We start from the raw sequence: 18,380 nt of genomic DNA, 5'->3' as shown, positions 1-18,380 counted from the left end.
CATACTACAAAAAAAAGACATCTAGGGTCATATGTATTAAGCGATGCTATTTAAGAAGCCACAATTAGTTAATACGGGCCTTACTGTCTTAAATCACACATCAGGGATATAGATCCCGCTCTTAAAGAGTTACTAGTAGGTTGGTGTATACTAGGCCCCACCCTGTGTTGCTATAGGGATCCTGACGTCACAAAGAGTATTTATGATAGGAGAAAGGTTCTGCAGGGTCTGGTTCCTGGAGGACGAGAGGAGCCTCAGGGAGAGTAGAAAGGGATATATTCATAAAGTCATAGCACACACCAGGCCCCCCATGTATATGTTATAGATAGGGACAGTGCCCTTTAAGTTAGGATCCCAGAAGATGGCTAGCGGAATCCAGCAGGTCCCAGAGAGGGGAAAACGACACGCCACAGTGAGTCCCAGACAGAGGGTTCCCGGGTTTCGGCGGATTGGCTTTACCTGCAGATCCATACAAGTATTTGCCTCAGTGTGGAACTGGCAGTTCCCAAACAGTAAAGGGGTACAATCTTCACCTGCATAGAACCAGCCGGGATCCCAGTAGGGGCCCAGGTTAAACGGGGTATAATGGATGTTACTCAGCAGAAGGGGGCCTGTGCCAATGCAAGTAAAGCAACCAAGCAGATACACCTCTGAGTGTTAAGAGCGGGTACTTAAAGCACAGTATTCATGAATAACTAAAAAAAATAATAGTAAAACGCTGTCGTTTGTGTGTGATGTGTCCCGGGGCGGGACATGAATAAAGTCTGATGTTGTACTACAAAAGTTCCTGGCGCCCATTATTTTCACACTTGCTACCTTATCGCCCCCAGCCGCCTGAATCCAGCAATGAGTCAAGGTAATCTACATGCCTTGTAAATGGCAGCAGGCTTAAGACGCTTTGGCCAAAGGGTTAAACTAAATGACCCTTTTTACAAGAGATATATAGGTATTGCACTGTATATTTTTGTCACAATGGAAGTAGCTTTGGGCATTTTTGTTTTTTGTTGTATACACTTAGCCACGACCACTAGCACTCCTTTTGACACTTATATCCATATATATATTATGTGGTAATGGTTGGGGTTTCTCAGAGGTTGTTGGGAATCTGTGTATTTTGTCAAGGTAATCTATGCTGAGCTTTCAAATATTGTACATTGATGTACAGTAATCTCCCTAGAAGCTGGGCAGGGAGGGATATATACATATCGAACATACATACATACACACATAAAATTATTTAATATTTTCCATCCTGATCTCATGTTTCACTGTGAAATCTTCAGTAGGTTTCTGCTCTGTATTGATGCAAGAAACATTCTTGAGGGACCTCTTAAATTGTGATTTATCATTTTTTTTAACTCAGTCCTGTTCCTTGCAACTTCAGAACAACTTCTGCATTGTTTCCTCCTTACACGAGTGTCTACTGGAAAATGAAAGCAATAGATGCAGTCTAATCTGTAAAATTTATTATGATTTTATAAAGTACATTTTAAAAGCCAAATTTTAAATTAAGAAACACCAATTTAAAAAGTAAAGTGCTCACATGTACAGTACAGTTCAACTCCGTTATAGCACAATCCGCTACAATAACATAGCACAATCCGCTACAATAACGCAGTCTGAGTGTGGCTCCCGATTTATAAACATCTCCAAGGATTTTTTATTTAATTTTTTAAATAACATTCAATGCTTTATTGACTTACCCGGCATCTATAGCTCTCTCCTCTCCCTGCTTCATCAGGCTGCGTCCACGTGCGCTGCTTTCAATTTGACTTTTGAGCGCAGAGGAGGGTCACATGACCCTTCTCTGACGAATAACAGCCCAACAGTGAATACATTTTATATACTACACATGCAGGAATCGGACCCATGACCATTCATATGCTAGTAGCAATTCTCTAGCCACTACACCACAGGGTTAGTGTGATGAATCTGACTCTATAAACAAACTTAACATCTATTGGAATGCATTGTGCAGTAGATGTTAAGTGTGTTTATAGAGTCAGATTCATCACACCAACCCTGTGGTGTAGCAGCGAAATAATTGGTACTAACATATGAAGGGTCATGGGTTCGATTTCTGCATGTGTATTATATAAAATGCATTCGCTGTTGGGCTGTTATTGGTCAGAGAAGGTCATGTGACCCTCCTCTGCGGTCCTCGCTGATCATGGCGGCCATTTCACGAGCCCGGTTATAACGCGGTCTCTTTATGTGGACCCCAAGCACCGCGTTATTACGGGGTTCAGCTGTATATTGGTAATAAAGACAGAGGGTTTAGCTAAAATTCATAATTGTCTAATATCAGAGAGACACAATCTATATGATTTTTCTTTGCTCTGCTTCGCTACTTATAGTAGCGATTACTTGTACACATTGAATCAATATGCAAGCTTTATATACTGTAGTGTTGACATTTGATTTTAATGCTTGAAAATCTTTTATCAAAACAGTTAACAATAGGAATTCTCTCACAAACCACCTGTTAGATTTCTCTATCAGGTAATTAAAATGTAAGCACAAAGATAAGCTACAATAATATTAAAAGCATACTCACTTGACTATCAATTTGAACAGATATTCTTCAGCTTGTATTTCCTGGACAGCATAGAGATCTTTCAGAGAGAAATCCATAGATACACCATGGCTAGCACCATCTTCTGTATTTTTGCTTTTTTGACCTTTGCTGTTACTGACAGAGTTTGCCTCGATGTACAACAGGAACATGCATTTATTGTTTTTATTTTTAAAACTTCCTGGAAGAGAAGATACAATCGAAAGTGTGGATACCTTTTATTTTCTAAAAATCGAAACTCTAGTTTTATTAATGTGAAGATTAAAAACACTTTAAATCGCCTATTTTTTCCTTGCACAGTGGTCGCAAAGCATTGTGGGGAGAAACTTTGGAAGCTGCTGCTGTTATTGACAGCTATAGCACCCACGCCAAGGTGCAATTTGGGGCCTAAGTGTGCAGTCCCCACACGAGCCCAGGAACCCACTATACTGCCCAGTATTCACCATTACATATTCTTTTTGGCGAACCCCTTGGAGACACCTCACAATCTCTTATGGGTTCCTGAACCCCCTGTTAGGGGTCACTGCTGCAGAGTGTACTGACGCTCTACTAATTCACCTTAAAACAAAACGGGCCGGTGGGGCGTGTGATTCCTCATTCACACTTTAAGTGTATCAGCCCATTTTAACTGCATTATTGTAAGTGCATAATCTATATTTTAAAACATAAACGCATTGATATATATATATATAAAAACAGTAAACTGGCACGCAATATGCAACAATTTAATTTAAATATTGGAGACACAATATGCCCAAAGGATAGATTTTCATGACATCCTCAAACTTTTGCTTATATTCAGAACTGGTCACAAAAGATGTAGAAAGTTTTGATTTATATGATCGTTTCTTAATGTTAATGTGACTGTGTTCTCTCCACAATAGCAAAGATATATCTAAAACTGCAGCTAGAATGCATGAGATCAAATAGAATATCTTATTAAGCAGGAAGAAAGCATTTGCATTGTATGTACGGTATGTAGGTATATAGCGCCATTTATGTACATAGCGCTTCACAGTAGTAATACACGTGACAATCATATAAATAACAAATAATACAAATAACGCAAAGGGAAGAAGCGCTTCAGACAGAAAAGTAACATTTAGGAAAAGGAGTCCCTGCTCCGAAGAGCTTACAATCTAATTGGTTGGTAGGAAGAACGTACAGACTTGACCCTCCATTGTAAAATAGAACAAAAGTACATACCGTCTCTAGTATTAGACACTTTAATAATTCCCGTTACAGTCACCATATCTCCAGGGACACAACTATCAACCAGATCCTGATTCAGTTCACACTCTATTGTTCTTGGTATTCTACCCGCTTCTCGCTGATCCTCCAACATTAGCTCCTGGACTCTGTTATAACAGACAAATAAATAGACCATGTTGTCATACGCTGTATGATAATAAAATTGTATTACATGGAGTTTTACAGACAATTAGTTTCAGGAAGCCAGAATGTTCAACATTATTGTACGAGACCTACCTGCTGAATCCTCTCGCAAAAAAAAAACTAATGTCATTCATGGTGACGTCCTTGAAAAATATGCCAAAAATACTGCTTTGTGAGCAAAGCATATAGAAAGTAAATGTGAAGAAACAAAGTAGAAATCCCAAAGTCAAAAAGTGACACTTGATAAAGTGACACTGGATTAACTTTTCTGATATTTGGTAAAATATTCACTTATATGTACACCTTTTTTTGGTTTAGTAAATGTTTTTATTAAATGCATAACATGATGATTAGAGTACATACATACCAGTAGACTCAGTAATGCATCGAACAATCAAAAATGTAACAATACACAAGAGCAAAAACATTTAATCTCTATCAAACCAAATGTCCAAGAGAAATTAAAAGGGCAGAATAAACATTTTATGCAGCATACTGGCGGGTTAGAGTCTTATTTCTTGTTTTCCTTCTTGTATATACTCTGATTTAGTTCACAATTCGTGTGTGTTTACCATGCATCCATTTTTATTAGCTACATTTTAACAACCTAAATAACGATCACATATTTCACAACTTGAAAGAGCAGGTAAAGTGGGCGAGGGCAGAGTTTGGTAAATGTTACTATTGATGTCTTAGTCCTGCCTCTAAGAATTATTTTTTGTGTTTGTATGGTTTTAAAATATAATCTCTAGGCAATGTCAAAATAAAAGCTATCTATTTCTGTAAAAATGTCCTACTCCTAACATCCTTGTCTAAATACGCATCAATCCTTTCTGTGGACATGACCAACTCAATGATCTTTTGTTTGGAGTTAACAGTGGGTGGTTCAGCCAATTTGTCATCCAAGCTTTCATTGCCATAAGGGGAATCAAATCTATTAGCTTGCTATTAGTTTGATAATTATTTGACCATATACACCTCAACCCCGTTATAACGTGATCCATTACAACGCGAATCCGCTTATAACACGATGCAAGCATGGCTCCCAATTTTCATATTTATGAATATTTTACAACACAATTAGTGGGATCTTAAATACTTTATTGTACAATGCATACAATTGTATATTAGTTCTAACGCGATCCTCTTATAACGCGATGTGATTCTTTGGACCCCAAGCACAGCGTTATAAGGGGGTTGAGCTGTATATGTACTGTAGATGTGTCCCCCTAGAATTGGTATGTCTGTTGGAAGTCTATTGATAAACCCTATTACTTTATTCCAAAACATTTTTTCCCTACAGTGCCATATGCAATATACAGATGCAGCGGCCATTATTGAAACACTAAACGCTGTGTATACCTCGGAATACCCATGTCATGGCGCGGGATTTCTTCCAACCATACCGCCTTAAGACGCGGGTGCAGGCGAGTGCAGAAAATTGCATTTTAGTGTTCTGGCTTTTAAACACCTGAAATTGATACAGTAGCACAGTACTGTATACATTCCAATTCATTCATTTCATTGCATTTAATTGCACACAATACATGAAATTCAAACAAAGCAATCGCAATAAACACGTGTGCCTTGGGCGATTGGCGGCGTTAATGCAGCGTGGAGTACAGCAGCGCACACGAAAACGGCGCCGTGATTTGTTCGAATAACGGCCGCTGCATCTGTATAAGGTGTGCTTTAGAATGCTTACATTTTAGACAGCTGCTACGTGAATTTGGATTGAACTTACTGTAGAGAGACAAATGCCTATGAAGGAATTTAAATTGTAATTCTTCTAAATTATTTCAGAGGATGCATATCTTAACATTATTAGAACTGTAAACAGAGGCTCACTATCTGGGATATCTCAAAAATATCATGTATACTCCATCTGTTTAGAAAATCCTTCCAATTGACAATTTCTCTATACTTCTTAAACAAATATGTAACTAAAGACATAGAAAAAAAAAAACATTATTAACTGAGCCCCCAAGTATTTTGTCTAATTTGGAATCTTGGAAAAAGTTAGGAGTTGTAGATAAAATATTGAGAGTATAAGTATTGAGGTCTATAAGGTCTACATTGCAAGTAGTGTACATGTTAAAAATGTTTGTTAGACAAAACAAATTTCTCCCTGATGACGCTGAAAGTTGGGATACCATAGTTAAGTTTGTTTATGAAATCATATATAGAAACCAAACCAGATCTATGCCAAACTTTATATGCATCATGCATACTACCAGCAGGAAAATAAGTCTTTCCTCGAAAAAGTAAATAGATTTCATGGACTAGTGGATGAATACTGAGTTCTGCACATACAACAGTTTCCTGTACTTTAAACAGGTAGGAGGTAGAGTAGATTGAAAGGAATGCTGAGCACATGAAAAATATATATATTTTTTAAATATATATACCATGAAGAATAAAGGACATTGCAGTATAATACAGTGGTGGAGCCTGCAGGACTAGATCCCCAAAGCCCTGTTAAATCAGGGCTCATAACATCACGCTATATACAAAAGAAACAGGCGTTATTTTCCCTCAGGTTAACACATAGCCACAAAACTAATACTTGAAAAACCAACTGCCGTTCTACATTTTATTAGCCTAGGCTTAATATCATAGTAGAGTGAGTGTAGTGCTCAACAATCAGACCTGGTTCTGTCTGTAGAAAATTGGCGAATGAGTATCCAGATGAAGATGGAGTGTCCACAGTATGGGTTTGGAGTTGCCTGGCTATTTTTTTCCCTTCTCTGGATACCAAAAGGAGGATTTCCCTGGCTGTGCTCTATCTACATCCTCTACAACTTTAGGCTTAATATCATGTTATTGTAGCATAACATTGTGTTATCTTCAAATAATGTGACATTAAGTATGCCTTAGCATTACTGCGATTCAGACCCCGAAATAGGTCTTTATCTCAAGTTCGGAGAATAGAGGGAAATAAGGGTTAATTAAAATCATACCTAACTATGGTGTTACTCATATGCAGACCCTGAAATCGAGCTTCTATATGGTCAGGTTGGATGTAACGCCAGGTTTAGCTATGACCCAACTAATGTAGCGTTAATGTCCTGCTTTACCATTAATGTGCATATACCATATCATGGTAACATCTCATTTGCATCTCATCACAAACGGCCATTATAGATAACATAATGCTCTTTATGAGAGAAATGTTATGTCATTGTTCTTTTTGCATACAGCATTACTCTTCATGTGACGTGACGTTAAGTGACAGTCACAGTAAGTGACTTAACAGAGCTTTGTGGATCTGGACTTTAGTGCTTTACAGTGGGGCATGCTACATTGCTAGTTTTCTGTAAAGACCCCACCTTTCTTATTGACATAAAATACAAAAAACTAAATTATATTGTTGATGAACAATGGTTTACAATAAGCACCCACTCCTGAGTGATTATTTCATATAATGTTGCTTTTGAATGAATAGAAAAAGCACCTGGATGAATGAATACATGCATAGCATAATGCATAAAATAGCCTGTGTGTGCAGGTGCACTGAAAACAAGCTTTACATTTTAATTGCATGAAGTGGATTATTTTGTCATATTTCACACCACGATTTATCTAGAATGGAAATTATAGACTTTACTTTCATGATATTCACAAAATGGCTATTTGCGCATAATGGAGAAGCCCCAATCTATATAAATAGAATATAAATGAAGCTGCTTTATAGGATGCACAAAGTAAAATAAGATGCCTACTGGTCCTTTTGTTCTAGTATCTTTATAGCAAGGTCTTTGATCTGTAGCAGACGTCAGAAAGAAGATGTGTATAACAATACAAAATGCAAGCAGAATAGATGGAGTACAGACACACATACACACATACACACACACACACACACACACACACACACACACCTGTTACGAAAGGTTCCCCTGCTCAGCTATACGAGTGAAACATTCAGATAGTTGTGAGTGCCCAGGGTGCCATCACAGATAATTATATAACACCAATCTACTACTGATACAAAAGTACCCCTACTAAATAGCACTCAAACAAATGACCCCCTCCAGTGCACATGCTAAAATATAATTTTATCAGCATATTATGAAAAATGATCTAAAAAAAACAGCAAAGTAAAAAAAGCCTAATTAAAATAATATTGTAATGTATGTAAAGTGCTATGTACTAAAGATGTTCCCAGGAATAATTGGTAAGGATATCTGAAGTATCTATTGAGATAAAGGTGCTAGTAAAATAAATAGAGTATATATACAAAATGCAAACACTCCCAAAGAAGCTCGGTTGAGTGAAACGCGCGTCGGGTATTACCGACGTCATTATTTTGATGTCATGTGCACTACCTAGTGCAGAAGTAACAAAAACAGCAAACAGATGGCTGCTTACAACAGTAGCAAGTTACTTAGATACCATAAACTGCAGTATCATAGGAGTATCTGAGTTCACAGCTTATTTACCTCCCTTCACTAAAAAGGAAGCTTCAGTTCACATTAGGGAATGACAGCACTTGTCTGAGATGTATTCATATTAGTGCATCACCTTCCACTATTCACAGATCACACAGCTTCTTCTCTACTTTTACACACCATTTGATTCACAATTTCTTCCTTCTTTCCCTCTATACATGCAGCTTAGTAGTTCATTTAGTGTTTATTCACACTGGGGAATTGTATTCATCATTTGTCTAGATTCTATATATACACCATAAGGTGTCTATTGAGATGATGGTGCTAGTAAAAAAAGATATCCTTACCAATTATTTCTGGTAACATCTTTAGTGCATAGCATTTAACATTTACAATCAGTCTATGAGGTGATAGCTCTTAGAACAATATTAGTTTAATTAGATTTTTTTAATTTCTCGTTGCTACTTTTAGAGATGGTTTTATCAGCATGTGAAAAGCTATATTTTAGCATGTACACTGGGGGGGTCGTTTCTGTGTGTGCTATTTAATAGGGATACTTCTGTATCAGTAGTAGATTGGAATTATATACGCACACACACGATAATTATGCATACACAGATATAGATGCAAATTGTTTTGAAGGATTATGAAATCCCTATCCTACTTACTTGATAGACTGCCAGTCCACAGTTACTGTTAAAGGAGAACTTCTGTTTGCAGTGAATGAACGCCCCCGACATTCTGGTACAGGACACTAAAACAACAAAGCCTTGGTGTTATTTTATTCTTATACAGTGCTATTAGGAGTGCTTTTTTTGTAAGCAAACAGGTGCCTCTTTCAGCGGCATCATGCGACATTGCGTTGTCATGCAACGCAGCGCCGCGTGACCTCACGGTACCACGTTGGCATGGCCACGCAGCGCCGTGTGATGTCCCGGCGTCATTTGATGCATTGTTAGAAGGAGAAGATGCCGGAGACAAAGAGCAGAAAGTGAAGCTAAGTGACACCGAGGGGGAAAAAAAAGTGGTGGTACGCCGTACCGTCACAAAAAAAGCCTGGCTATTAGCATATGCCGCGCTGTACAGAGAGTTTTGAGGCATAAAGAGTTCCTCCCTGTGCAGCCTAAAATCGAATTTTGGTGTCTGAGACTAGTCCAAGGTCACACGGAGCCGACACTGCTATTCTAACTCAGCTCCCCCGGCATTAAAGGCAGCGAGTGACATTACCACTAACACACACACACACACACACACACACACACACACACACACACACACACACACACTGCTATTCTAACCCAGCTCCCCCGGCATTAAAGGCAGCGAGTGACATTACCACTAACACACACACACACACACACTGCTATTCTAACCCAGCTCCCCCGGCATTAAAGGCAGCGAGTGACATTACCACTAACACACACACACACACACACACACACACACACACACACACTGTAACACACACACACACACACACTGTAACACACACACACACACACACACACACACACACACTGCTATTCTAACCCAGCTCCCCCGGCATTAAAGGCAGCGAGTGACATTACCACTAACACGCACACACACACACACACACACACACACACACACACTGCAATTCTAACCCAGCTCCCCCGGCATTAAAGGCAGCGAGTGACATTACCACTAAGCTACTCCTCCAGTGATTTTAACTATAAAAGTACATTTGCTGCATTACATAATATAAAACACTCTTTTGCTTAACACACACACACACACACACACACACACACACACACACACACACACACACACACACACACACACACACACACACACACACACACACACACACACACACACACACACACACACACACACACACACACACACTGCTGTATTAACATTTAGAAAATGTAAAAAAAAAAGCTCTGACATTTAAAATACAATCACCATAGATACTATCCCCCGATTTATCTTTCCCTTTCTTCCAAGCACAGTCTACCCACAGCGAGGTCACTGGTGCTCAAATGTGGGTGGGTATAATGGAGAGAAAGGAAAACGCAGGAAAATGTACCTTCTCAGGAGTTAGAATGGAAAATAAACAATTTTGTAAACCTTTTCAATCTTAATCACTAACGTCCCATTTTGGGAAAACAGTGACAAACCACTTTTAAGTCACCCCTAGAATTGGCCTCCATTATGATTGCCTAAAATGGCTTTATTCCTCCACCCAGATCTCTACAACGTTGGAACTGCTGATGCAACATTTTCTGTACTATTTAGGACATATTTATTAATGGCACATATTTATTAATGGGCCTTCAGGGCTTTGTAGCTGCATATTACAGGAGATACATTATTGAGCTTTATGCAGCTTGGCTTTGGAGCTTTAATATGCACAGCTATTGAACAGAGAATTTCACATGGCAGAGCGCTTCAGCTTTACCACAATTACAATATACAGTACTATATATTGCTATGTGGAATTGCACATTAATTAAAGCATGGTAGTTACCTTTGTTGGTACAGTATATTTTCCATCAGGAAGAGGAAGACTCTGGACATCGCCACAGGTGTTACATGAAAAGGCCATTTTGGTGCACAACGGCTTAACATTACTGACTCGAACAACAGTGCCACGCAGAGCAACATATTTGCCATAGAAATTGGCTCTGACATTCTTTAGAGCCGTCAGCGGGTCATAATTGTATATCCTAGAAAAAGAGTCAGAAATTACTACAAAGAATGTTCCTAGTGAATATGAAACATGATTTAAAACAATTTCATTACCTTGCATGAATGTATGGTACATTAACAATGGGAGCTTCTTCTGTTGGAAGACCCTCCTGACTCTGTAATTCGGCTGCATGTCTTTCAAGATCTTTTGTTAATACCTGAATCAAAAAACAAAAGGGGGAATTGTTCTTACCGTTAAGTGGGGGGGAGGGGGCAAACATTTTAAAGCAACCGGTTTTTAAAACATATTTTTTCCTCTTCCATTCAATATGAGCATCAATACAATCCACACAATCATAAGTAAGTAGGTAAGTTCCCGATTGATCGACGAAGATTCAACTCGGGGGTTCACTAAATGGCTGTCAGTGCAGCAGAAGAGGACCAAAGATGCAAAGTTCTGTGTGGAAGATCATGTGACCAGGCAGTCACTAGATACAATTGGTGCACTGCTAGAGAGGGGGCAGGGCTCAAAAAGGGTTGTGCCAGAGCCTATTTCAGAAGAGGAAGGGGATGTGACTTTGTAAATGGTTGCTATAAAAACAAACATGCTTGTTACATTAGAATAAATGAAAAATGTCTTTAAAAATTGTTTATTTTTTTCCACAACAAAAAAATGCTAAAAGTATTTTCTCATAGTACAGAACTGATTTATTATTAAAAAAAAATACAAAAAATAAACACACATGTAGGATATTGCTTGAACTGCAGCTTTAAAGAAATCAGGATACATCAGCCCCTGCTCTCCTCCTGAAAGAGAGATGTGCTGGCATGGAGGGACTAGAAGAAAAGAAAATGAACAGTATGAATAGTCCCCTCTTTCTGTTCCTATTATGCAGGTACAAATGTCTGAGCCTATACTAACACAATATCTCTCTCGTGGTTGGAGAAAACAGACTACATAGCTCTGAGCCCACGTCCAAGCCCAACGCTCTGGGCACACAGAGATAGTGGCTTAAGCAGGGCTCATTGCCAAAGTCACTGGCAGAATGAAGGCTCAGTAGTAACTCAGAGAGAGACTAGTTGACCAATTATCCCACACAGTTGAATCTTATGCGACAGAAGGGAACTACGCCCAAGGTCAGAACAGAAAAAGGCACTTGCCTGCTTCTGAAACAGACACACCATTGAAAATAAGAGCAGAGCAAATCCTGCTCAAAATTAGGTAACATAAGAACTCAGAGGATCTAAATAGATCATATGGATCTTGTATATCATTGAAGGCATAACTTAGAATATTAGTTGCCACAAATGTGTACTGTTATAAAAAAAAAAACAATACATGACACTCGCTCCTCAAACTGGAGAAACGTCCAAAGGACAGCAGCGAGATGCTCATCAGATTAGCAAGGGGACAAATCTTGCCTCTGAATACTACAAATGAAAGGGTAAAGGGGGACGATAGACAGCACTCTGATAGTGTTAAATATATGCAATGGCAGGGTGCACGGAACAAAAGGGGACCCTTATTCCCCTGTATAGTACTAACAAATCTACGTAAGTACCAGCACTCACTGTCTAATAGCTAAATGATGAAAACAGTTGTAATGCAGAATAAACATTTAATAATAAAACGAACCAGAAATAAATCAAATGTGTTTGCAAAAACCAGTATCACAAATGGGCATGTCACAAAGTGATGGGTGGGGGGGGGGGGGGGCGGGGGGGAAAGGAAAAGGGCGCCCCCCTAGCATGCTTGCCGTTCTCCGTTTTTTGTGTATATTCCTTGTGTTTCATGTTTTTTCCCCTTTTCCTTTCCCCCCCCACCCCTCACTTTGTGACATGCCCATTTGTGATACTGATTTCTGCAAACACATTTGATTTATTTCTGGTTCGTTTTATTATTAAATGTTTACTCTGCATTACTACAAATGAAACAGACAGGGGCATTTTAGCACAATGTCTAGAACCACCGGCTTGCTTGCCACTGCCAAAATATGTACCACTACTACATTAAGGAACGTAGGGCAAATCTGCCCATTGGTCCGGCAACAGAGAAGCACAAAGGCACCCTGTACCATAAAAATAAACCCTGTGAGGAGAAAACCTGCCCCCTTGACCAGTAGAGCAATAATAACTGCTGTGAGGAGCCTTAGGCTGCGGCCAGGCAGGGAACGGGCGCGCTGGCGCTTGTGCGCTGCGACCTGCTCGGCCAAGCTAGGAGCGCGCTCGCCTGGGGGCGCGGCCACCACGTCACGGAGCTGGTTCGCCCTCAATGGGTGAACCGCTCACGTGACGCGCTTGCGAGCAGCAAAATAAAAAATCTGCTTGCTGTAAGCGCCGAGCGGGCGCAGGCGTGTGCTCACGCTGTCCACACACATTGCCGCAATGTGTTTCATAGCGGCCAGCTTGAGCGCCCGCTCAGCCCCACCCTGGCCGAGGCCTTATAGGGGCTGATGGATCCTGTTCCGTTTAAATCTTTTGTCCTACCTCTGACTGGGGGGAGCTTATTTCCCATACATTTGTACTGGCAAAGGAGGGACAAAGAGAACATACTATTTTTAAATCGTGTGAATAAAGCGTTAGGCTGCGTCCATAGCGGTTCGGATCGAAAACCAATGGCGGCCTATGCGCATGTGCATAGTGTGCACGTGAGCGCCGAGGTGACAAATGCGCGGCGAGACAAATTGTCTTTGCCGCGCGACGGCTGGGTCACGTAAGCGGTTCGCCCAACGAGGGCGAACCAGCTCCGTGACGTCGCTGCCCCTCCCTCGACACGCCTCACCATCGCCCGCATTAGCGCTTTGAATGCAGTCCATCAAATCGCCAGAGAGGTAAGCGGGTGGGAGACATGACGCGCGGTGCACTCCCGCTCACCATAGACTAGGTCATAGTCAGACCGAGGGGTCATTAAACGCTTAATCTGTAATAAAACGATTACCAAAAAAAGTAATATTTCGGGGAGTGTATAAATAGATACAATTTTAAATTGACAGGAAATTGGGTTTCTGCCTTAAAAGCCTGCAATATGATTCTTAATATAAAGTTACTTTACTTTCTGCGGTAATGGTGCAGTATGCCTACAGTGGAATACTACGTAATGTTCTGATGCAGTAGCCAGGTGCTCCAGCAGCATTGTATTGCCAACGGGTACGGCTGCTGCTCGGATAGAAAGGTTATTGCTATGTGTTACTCAAATCCCTTTAAAGGCGCAGTTACACTTATTTGCTTACTTTATTATTATTTTTTTTTTTACAGGTTGGAAACCAGGGGTCCCCTTGAGCCAAACGCCATGATTTTCAGCTCCTCGCACCCCTTTGTTCCCGAGATACCCGTGAAGTTACCGTGTTTAAATCTGCCCCACAGAAAAATAAAATGGCTGCCAAGTCTGAGGCTAATAGGAAGCTGTGAAAAGCAAGAGAAGGGGGCGTTGCTCAAACCATAATATCAAATAGTGTAAAGAAAACATGGTGCACGGGGAAAAGGCAATAATATAACAAAAAAAAGTGACAGAGGTCACTGAAGTCCCCTATTAATTGCACTCAAGGCAGAAACAAATTAAATAACTAAAAGATATAAATATCCTCAGTATGGACTTAAAGTCCCAGATTAAATGAAATGAATGCTAAAGGATACAATATCCACTGAAAGACTAATGTCTGAAAGAAAATAAACATAATCCATAAAAGGACCATATACTGTATGTCCACAGAGAATGTCTAATGGCCTAAAGTATAACAATGACATCCACTAATAAAATCCAAAAAATAAAAAAAGTTTAATAAACCATATATAATGCCGAAAAGCAAGTGACATAAAAATAAAACAATATGTGATGTTAAAATACCCCTGTAGGGGAGCGGGTGGGAGAGGGGTAGCAACAAATAAGGTAGGGATACAATATCAATTCTAATTTATAATACATATATCGTAGTATCCCTAATGTTGCTACCAAAGCTATTAAGCTCCGTGGGTAGGTCAAGGTGAGCACTTAAACAGTAAGGAGCCTAAGTAGGTAGGTATGCAATGATCTAGTCGTCAGGTAACATGTGTATACATAGTAATCAGCCCTGGGGGGTATAAGTGACTGCAATCCCCAGTCAAAAGCTCCTGATGTGCCCAAAGAGATAAGCAACATCAGTGGCAGACAAACACATTCATACAACCGTGCTCCTTATGTTCCTGTGTTCAACCGGACCAAAATAGCTCCCAACAGATGCTGCTCAGCTCCACGAGGACTCCCGCTCTGACGCCCACGAGTGACGTCACACCCCGACGTGCGTTTCGTGTGATGCTTCACACTTCATCAAGGGGAGAGGAGCTAATAGGAAACTGCAATTAAATCCCCTCTAAAAACCGGGAAGTAATGCTGGTATCTTCAACAGTAAGTATCTTGTGAACCAGGGGGTACCCGAAGCAGAAAATACATTCTACCCAGACATTGCAATGTGGGTTATGTCTGCAAATGTATCTTTTATGGTTGTGAAACCTCACGTAAAATAGCATTTGTAAAAAGGATGCTGGTGTTGGTCTAATAGCTAAGACTGAACAATTCTAGCTATCTTAGTTCCAAAAGGAATACTGCCCCTAAATCTGAACTCACATGATGGCTTACAGTTTCAAATCTAAATCTGATGCGGTCATTATAAAATTTCCACCCAAACTATGTCCCCACTCTCCTGAGGAACACAAGATCTATTGCATGTTCTCTTGCATTAGAAATTTGAAGCAGAGCTGTCATGGAACACGAACTACATTTCTGACTCACCCCCCTCTCTCCTTTGCAGCTTCTGCCTGTCAGATTTTATTCTCAGCTGCATGGAGTTTGCACACACATACTGTGCCTGTGTAACATGCAACAATGTTGCATTTCTTGCCTCTGAGCACGTAATCAGTGAACTGCTACTGCAGCTTCTCCAGTCCTCCCAGTTAATGGACTTTCCCATGTTCTCCCCTGTCTTTTGCTGACAGTTAGTGCAGTCCCACTCAACCTTTAGTGTGACCCCTGCCCCTCACTTCCTTTTCCACCCTAGATCACAGTGAGTACAGACCTGTCTGCATCCACCCCTGGTAAGGCCTTTCTCTCTTACCATAGTCTAACCCCATAGAAGCATCCCACATAGAGAAGCACTCTCTGCCTACACTACACCCACAAGTTCCTGTGTTTTCTAATCCAGCAATAAAATTAAGAAAGACATTAAGGACTTGTCATGCTTTGGAAGAGGGAGGACATGAGTTGAGCTTACTGGAACTATTCATACATCATTCGTGACCCTGGTTCCAGGAAAAGAGCAATTAGACACTTCAGCGTTTGCTTCCTACTGTCGTTTGAAGGAAGTTTCATGGAAGATATTAAATGGTTGCCTGTATTTGCTTTTATTTGGAACTGTGACATCTATAGAGCAACGGTATTTGTTGGATATTAGTTATTTTTCTATTTTGATTACACAGATACATTTACCGCATGGCCAGGTCTCCTCAACAAGACCCACACAAGTATTTGTAATGTCATTTTAGATGACTTTAAAGACTTAATAAAGAAGTAAAACATGTGAAATCTTCTGATTTATTAAAAAAAAATCTGCAGCATTAGATAAGTGACTTTTTTTTTTAAATTCAACTCTTAATGCCATTTTTAATGAGTTTATTATACTGAGCATCCTTGCATTTCTATAGCAGGCTTTAGCCACCTCCCCAGCAGTGCAAGATATTTGTAACACTTTCCTGTTTGTGATAAATTGTTGCCAATGTTCCCAGCAGTTTGAGCTGTAAACTGTAACAATAGATAATGTTACCTTTATACTAGAAGAATACATTGTAGCTGCTGAGTTACACTGCCTGAAGGATTGAGTGAAACTGAGAAGGCGGTCATTTCGTTAGGCCCACAAACAGGATTGTGACAAATTTATAAGAGGAGCACCAAAGTTATCCAGTGTAGGTAAGAATGTAGAATTATACATTGTGCGATAATTTACAAATAAAAAAAAGTGGGAAAGTAGTATCTCTGCTAAATTATTACACGTTAACATTTTGCAAGCATTTATAACACCTGTATCATATATATTTACATTACCTTAGCCCATAAGTGAATTTATTGCACAGCAACGAGGAGCAGGAAGTCTAAGGGCTTCCTTCATGGGCCAGTTAAAGAGCCCTGGCCTAGGTGTTTCACAATGCAAAAAGGTTAGAACATGTGAGGAAGGTGTAACCATGCTTACCTGGTGTATGGCTAGCCCCATGCAATCCAATATTTTTTCCGGCATCTCTCTTAACTCAGTGGATAATGGTACTGATGCAATAAGTTCATCATACTTCAAGAGTTCTTTGTAATCCACAAGTATACTTCCTTTTCTTTCAATTTCATCCTGTGAAAATTAACATGCTCATTTATTCTAGAATTCAACACACACACACGTCTTCAAGAAATGAATCAGCAAAGCCCCCAACTAAAACTAAACACCCTATAAAAATACAAGGTTTTTAAGGGAAATACACAACATATTTTTTGGGACCACAAAGCAATTAATGAAGCACATTGAGCTACAAATTGTCTAATAGTTCCATTCGTCCGTTGTGGTCTCCAAAGCTTATGTACAAGTCTATATTATATTGTATTGTATTTCTTTATTTATATAGCGCCATTAGTGTACATAGCGCTTCACAGTAGTAATATATGTGTTGGCTTTATCAATACATGCAAAAACATAATAGAGCCAAATACTGCTGTATCTGAGCTTTGGAGAGCACAGTACGCTCATTCTGTTTGATGGGAATATCTTGCATAGCAAATCTACAGCAGCAGCAACAACACTTCGTTGTATGCATAGTGAATGTAAATGTTAATGCTAAAACATATTTAAAAAACAAAACAAAACTTCAGTACATGTAAATATCGTTGGAATACACAAGGCTCTATGTATCAAAGGGCAAATTCTGTTGCAACTCGCACTGAAATATACCTGCAACAGGCAGCGTCTATGTATTAATCTAAGTTGTGCCATTTTCAGGGTATGTCTGCGACAAGATGTGGGATTCATGGTGCAAGTGGGAGTTACGTTAGCATATTGATGCAGGTCTACATATTAAAAGAAACTACTCTTAAAAGTGTACTCTAAGTGATTATAAACAGAAATAATGAGTACGTAGGGAATACTACCTATAATACCCAAGAATTAGGTGTATATAAAATATGGAAAATATATAGGATAGTATACCACTAGTGCTCATAAAATATATAATAAAAAAATCTAGAGGTGAAGAATAAGATCAAGAGAATGTGAACAATTGTTTGAACAAAAAGTTCTAAGTAAACATGTTCCAGCTAAAGACCTCCATAGTGTTCCATTATAAACTCCCCGACATGC

At 39.6% G+C, this 18,380-nt stretch overlaps 1 protein-coding gene across 3 annotated transcripts in view; it reads right to left on the bottom strand.

Annotated features, from left to right (window-relative positions):
* Window positions 1-18,380, bottom strand: part of MCM8 (minichromosome maintenance 8 homologous recombination repair factor) — a 40,009-nt gene that overhangs the window by 12,271 nt on the left and 9,358 nt on the right. For all 3 annotated transcript variants that reach the window (XM_075596005.1, XM_075596003.1, XM_075596004.1), the window contains exons 5-10: window positions 17,235-17,381; window positions 11,134-11,237; window positions 10,859-11,057; window positions 9,030-9,115; window positions 3,782-3,933; window positions 2,558-2,756 (exon numbers count right to left, since the gene is read on the bottom strand). In XM_075596005.1, coding sequence (XP_075452120.1) covers window positions 2,558-2,756; window positions 3,782-3,933; window positions 9,030-9,115; window positions 10,859-11,057; window positions 11,134-11,237; window positions 17,235-17,381 — 887 coding nt within the window. The remainder of the gene's footprint in view (window positions 1-2,557; window positions 2,757-3,781; window positions 3,934-9,029; window positions 9,116-10,858; window positions 11,058-11,133; window positions 11,238-17,234; window positions 17,382-18,380) is intronic.

Source organism: Ascaphus truei, chromosome 4, assembly GCF_040206685.1.
Source record: "Ascaphus truei isolate aAscTru1 chromosome 4, aAscTru1.hap1, whole genome shotgun sequence".
Lineage (NCBI taxonomy): Eukaryota > Metazoa > Chordata > Amphibia > Anura > Ascaphidae > Ascaphus > Ascaphus truei.
The sequence above is the reverse complement of the archived record's forward strand: the minus strand, read 5'-3'. Positions and strand labels throughout refer to the sequence as shown.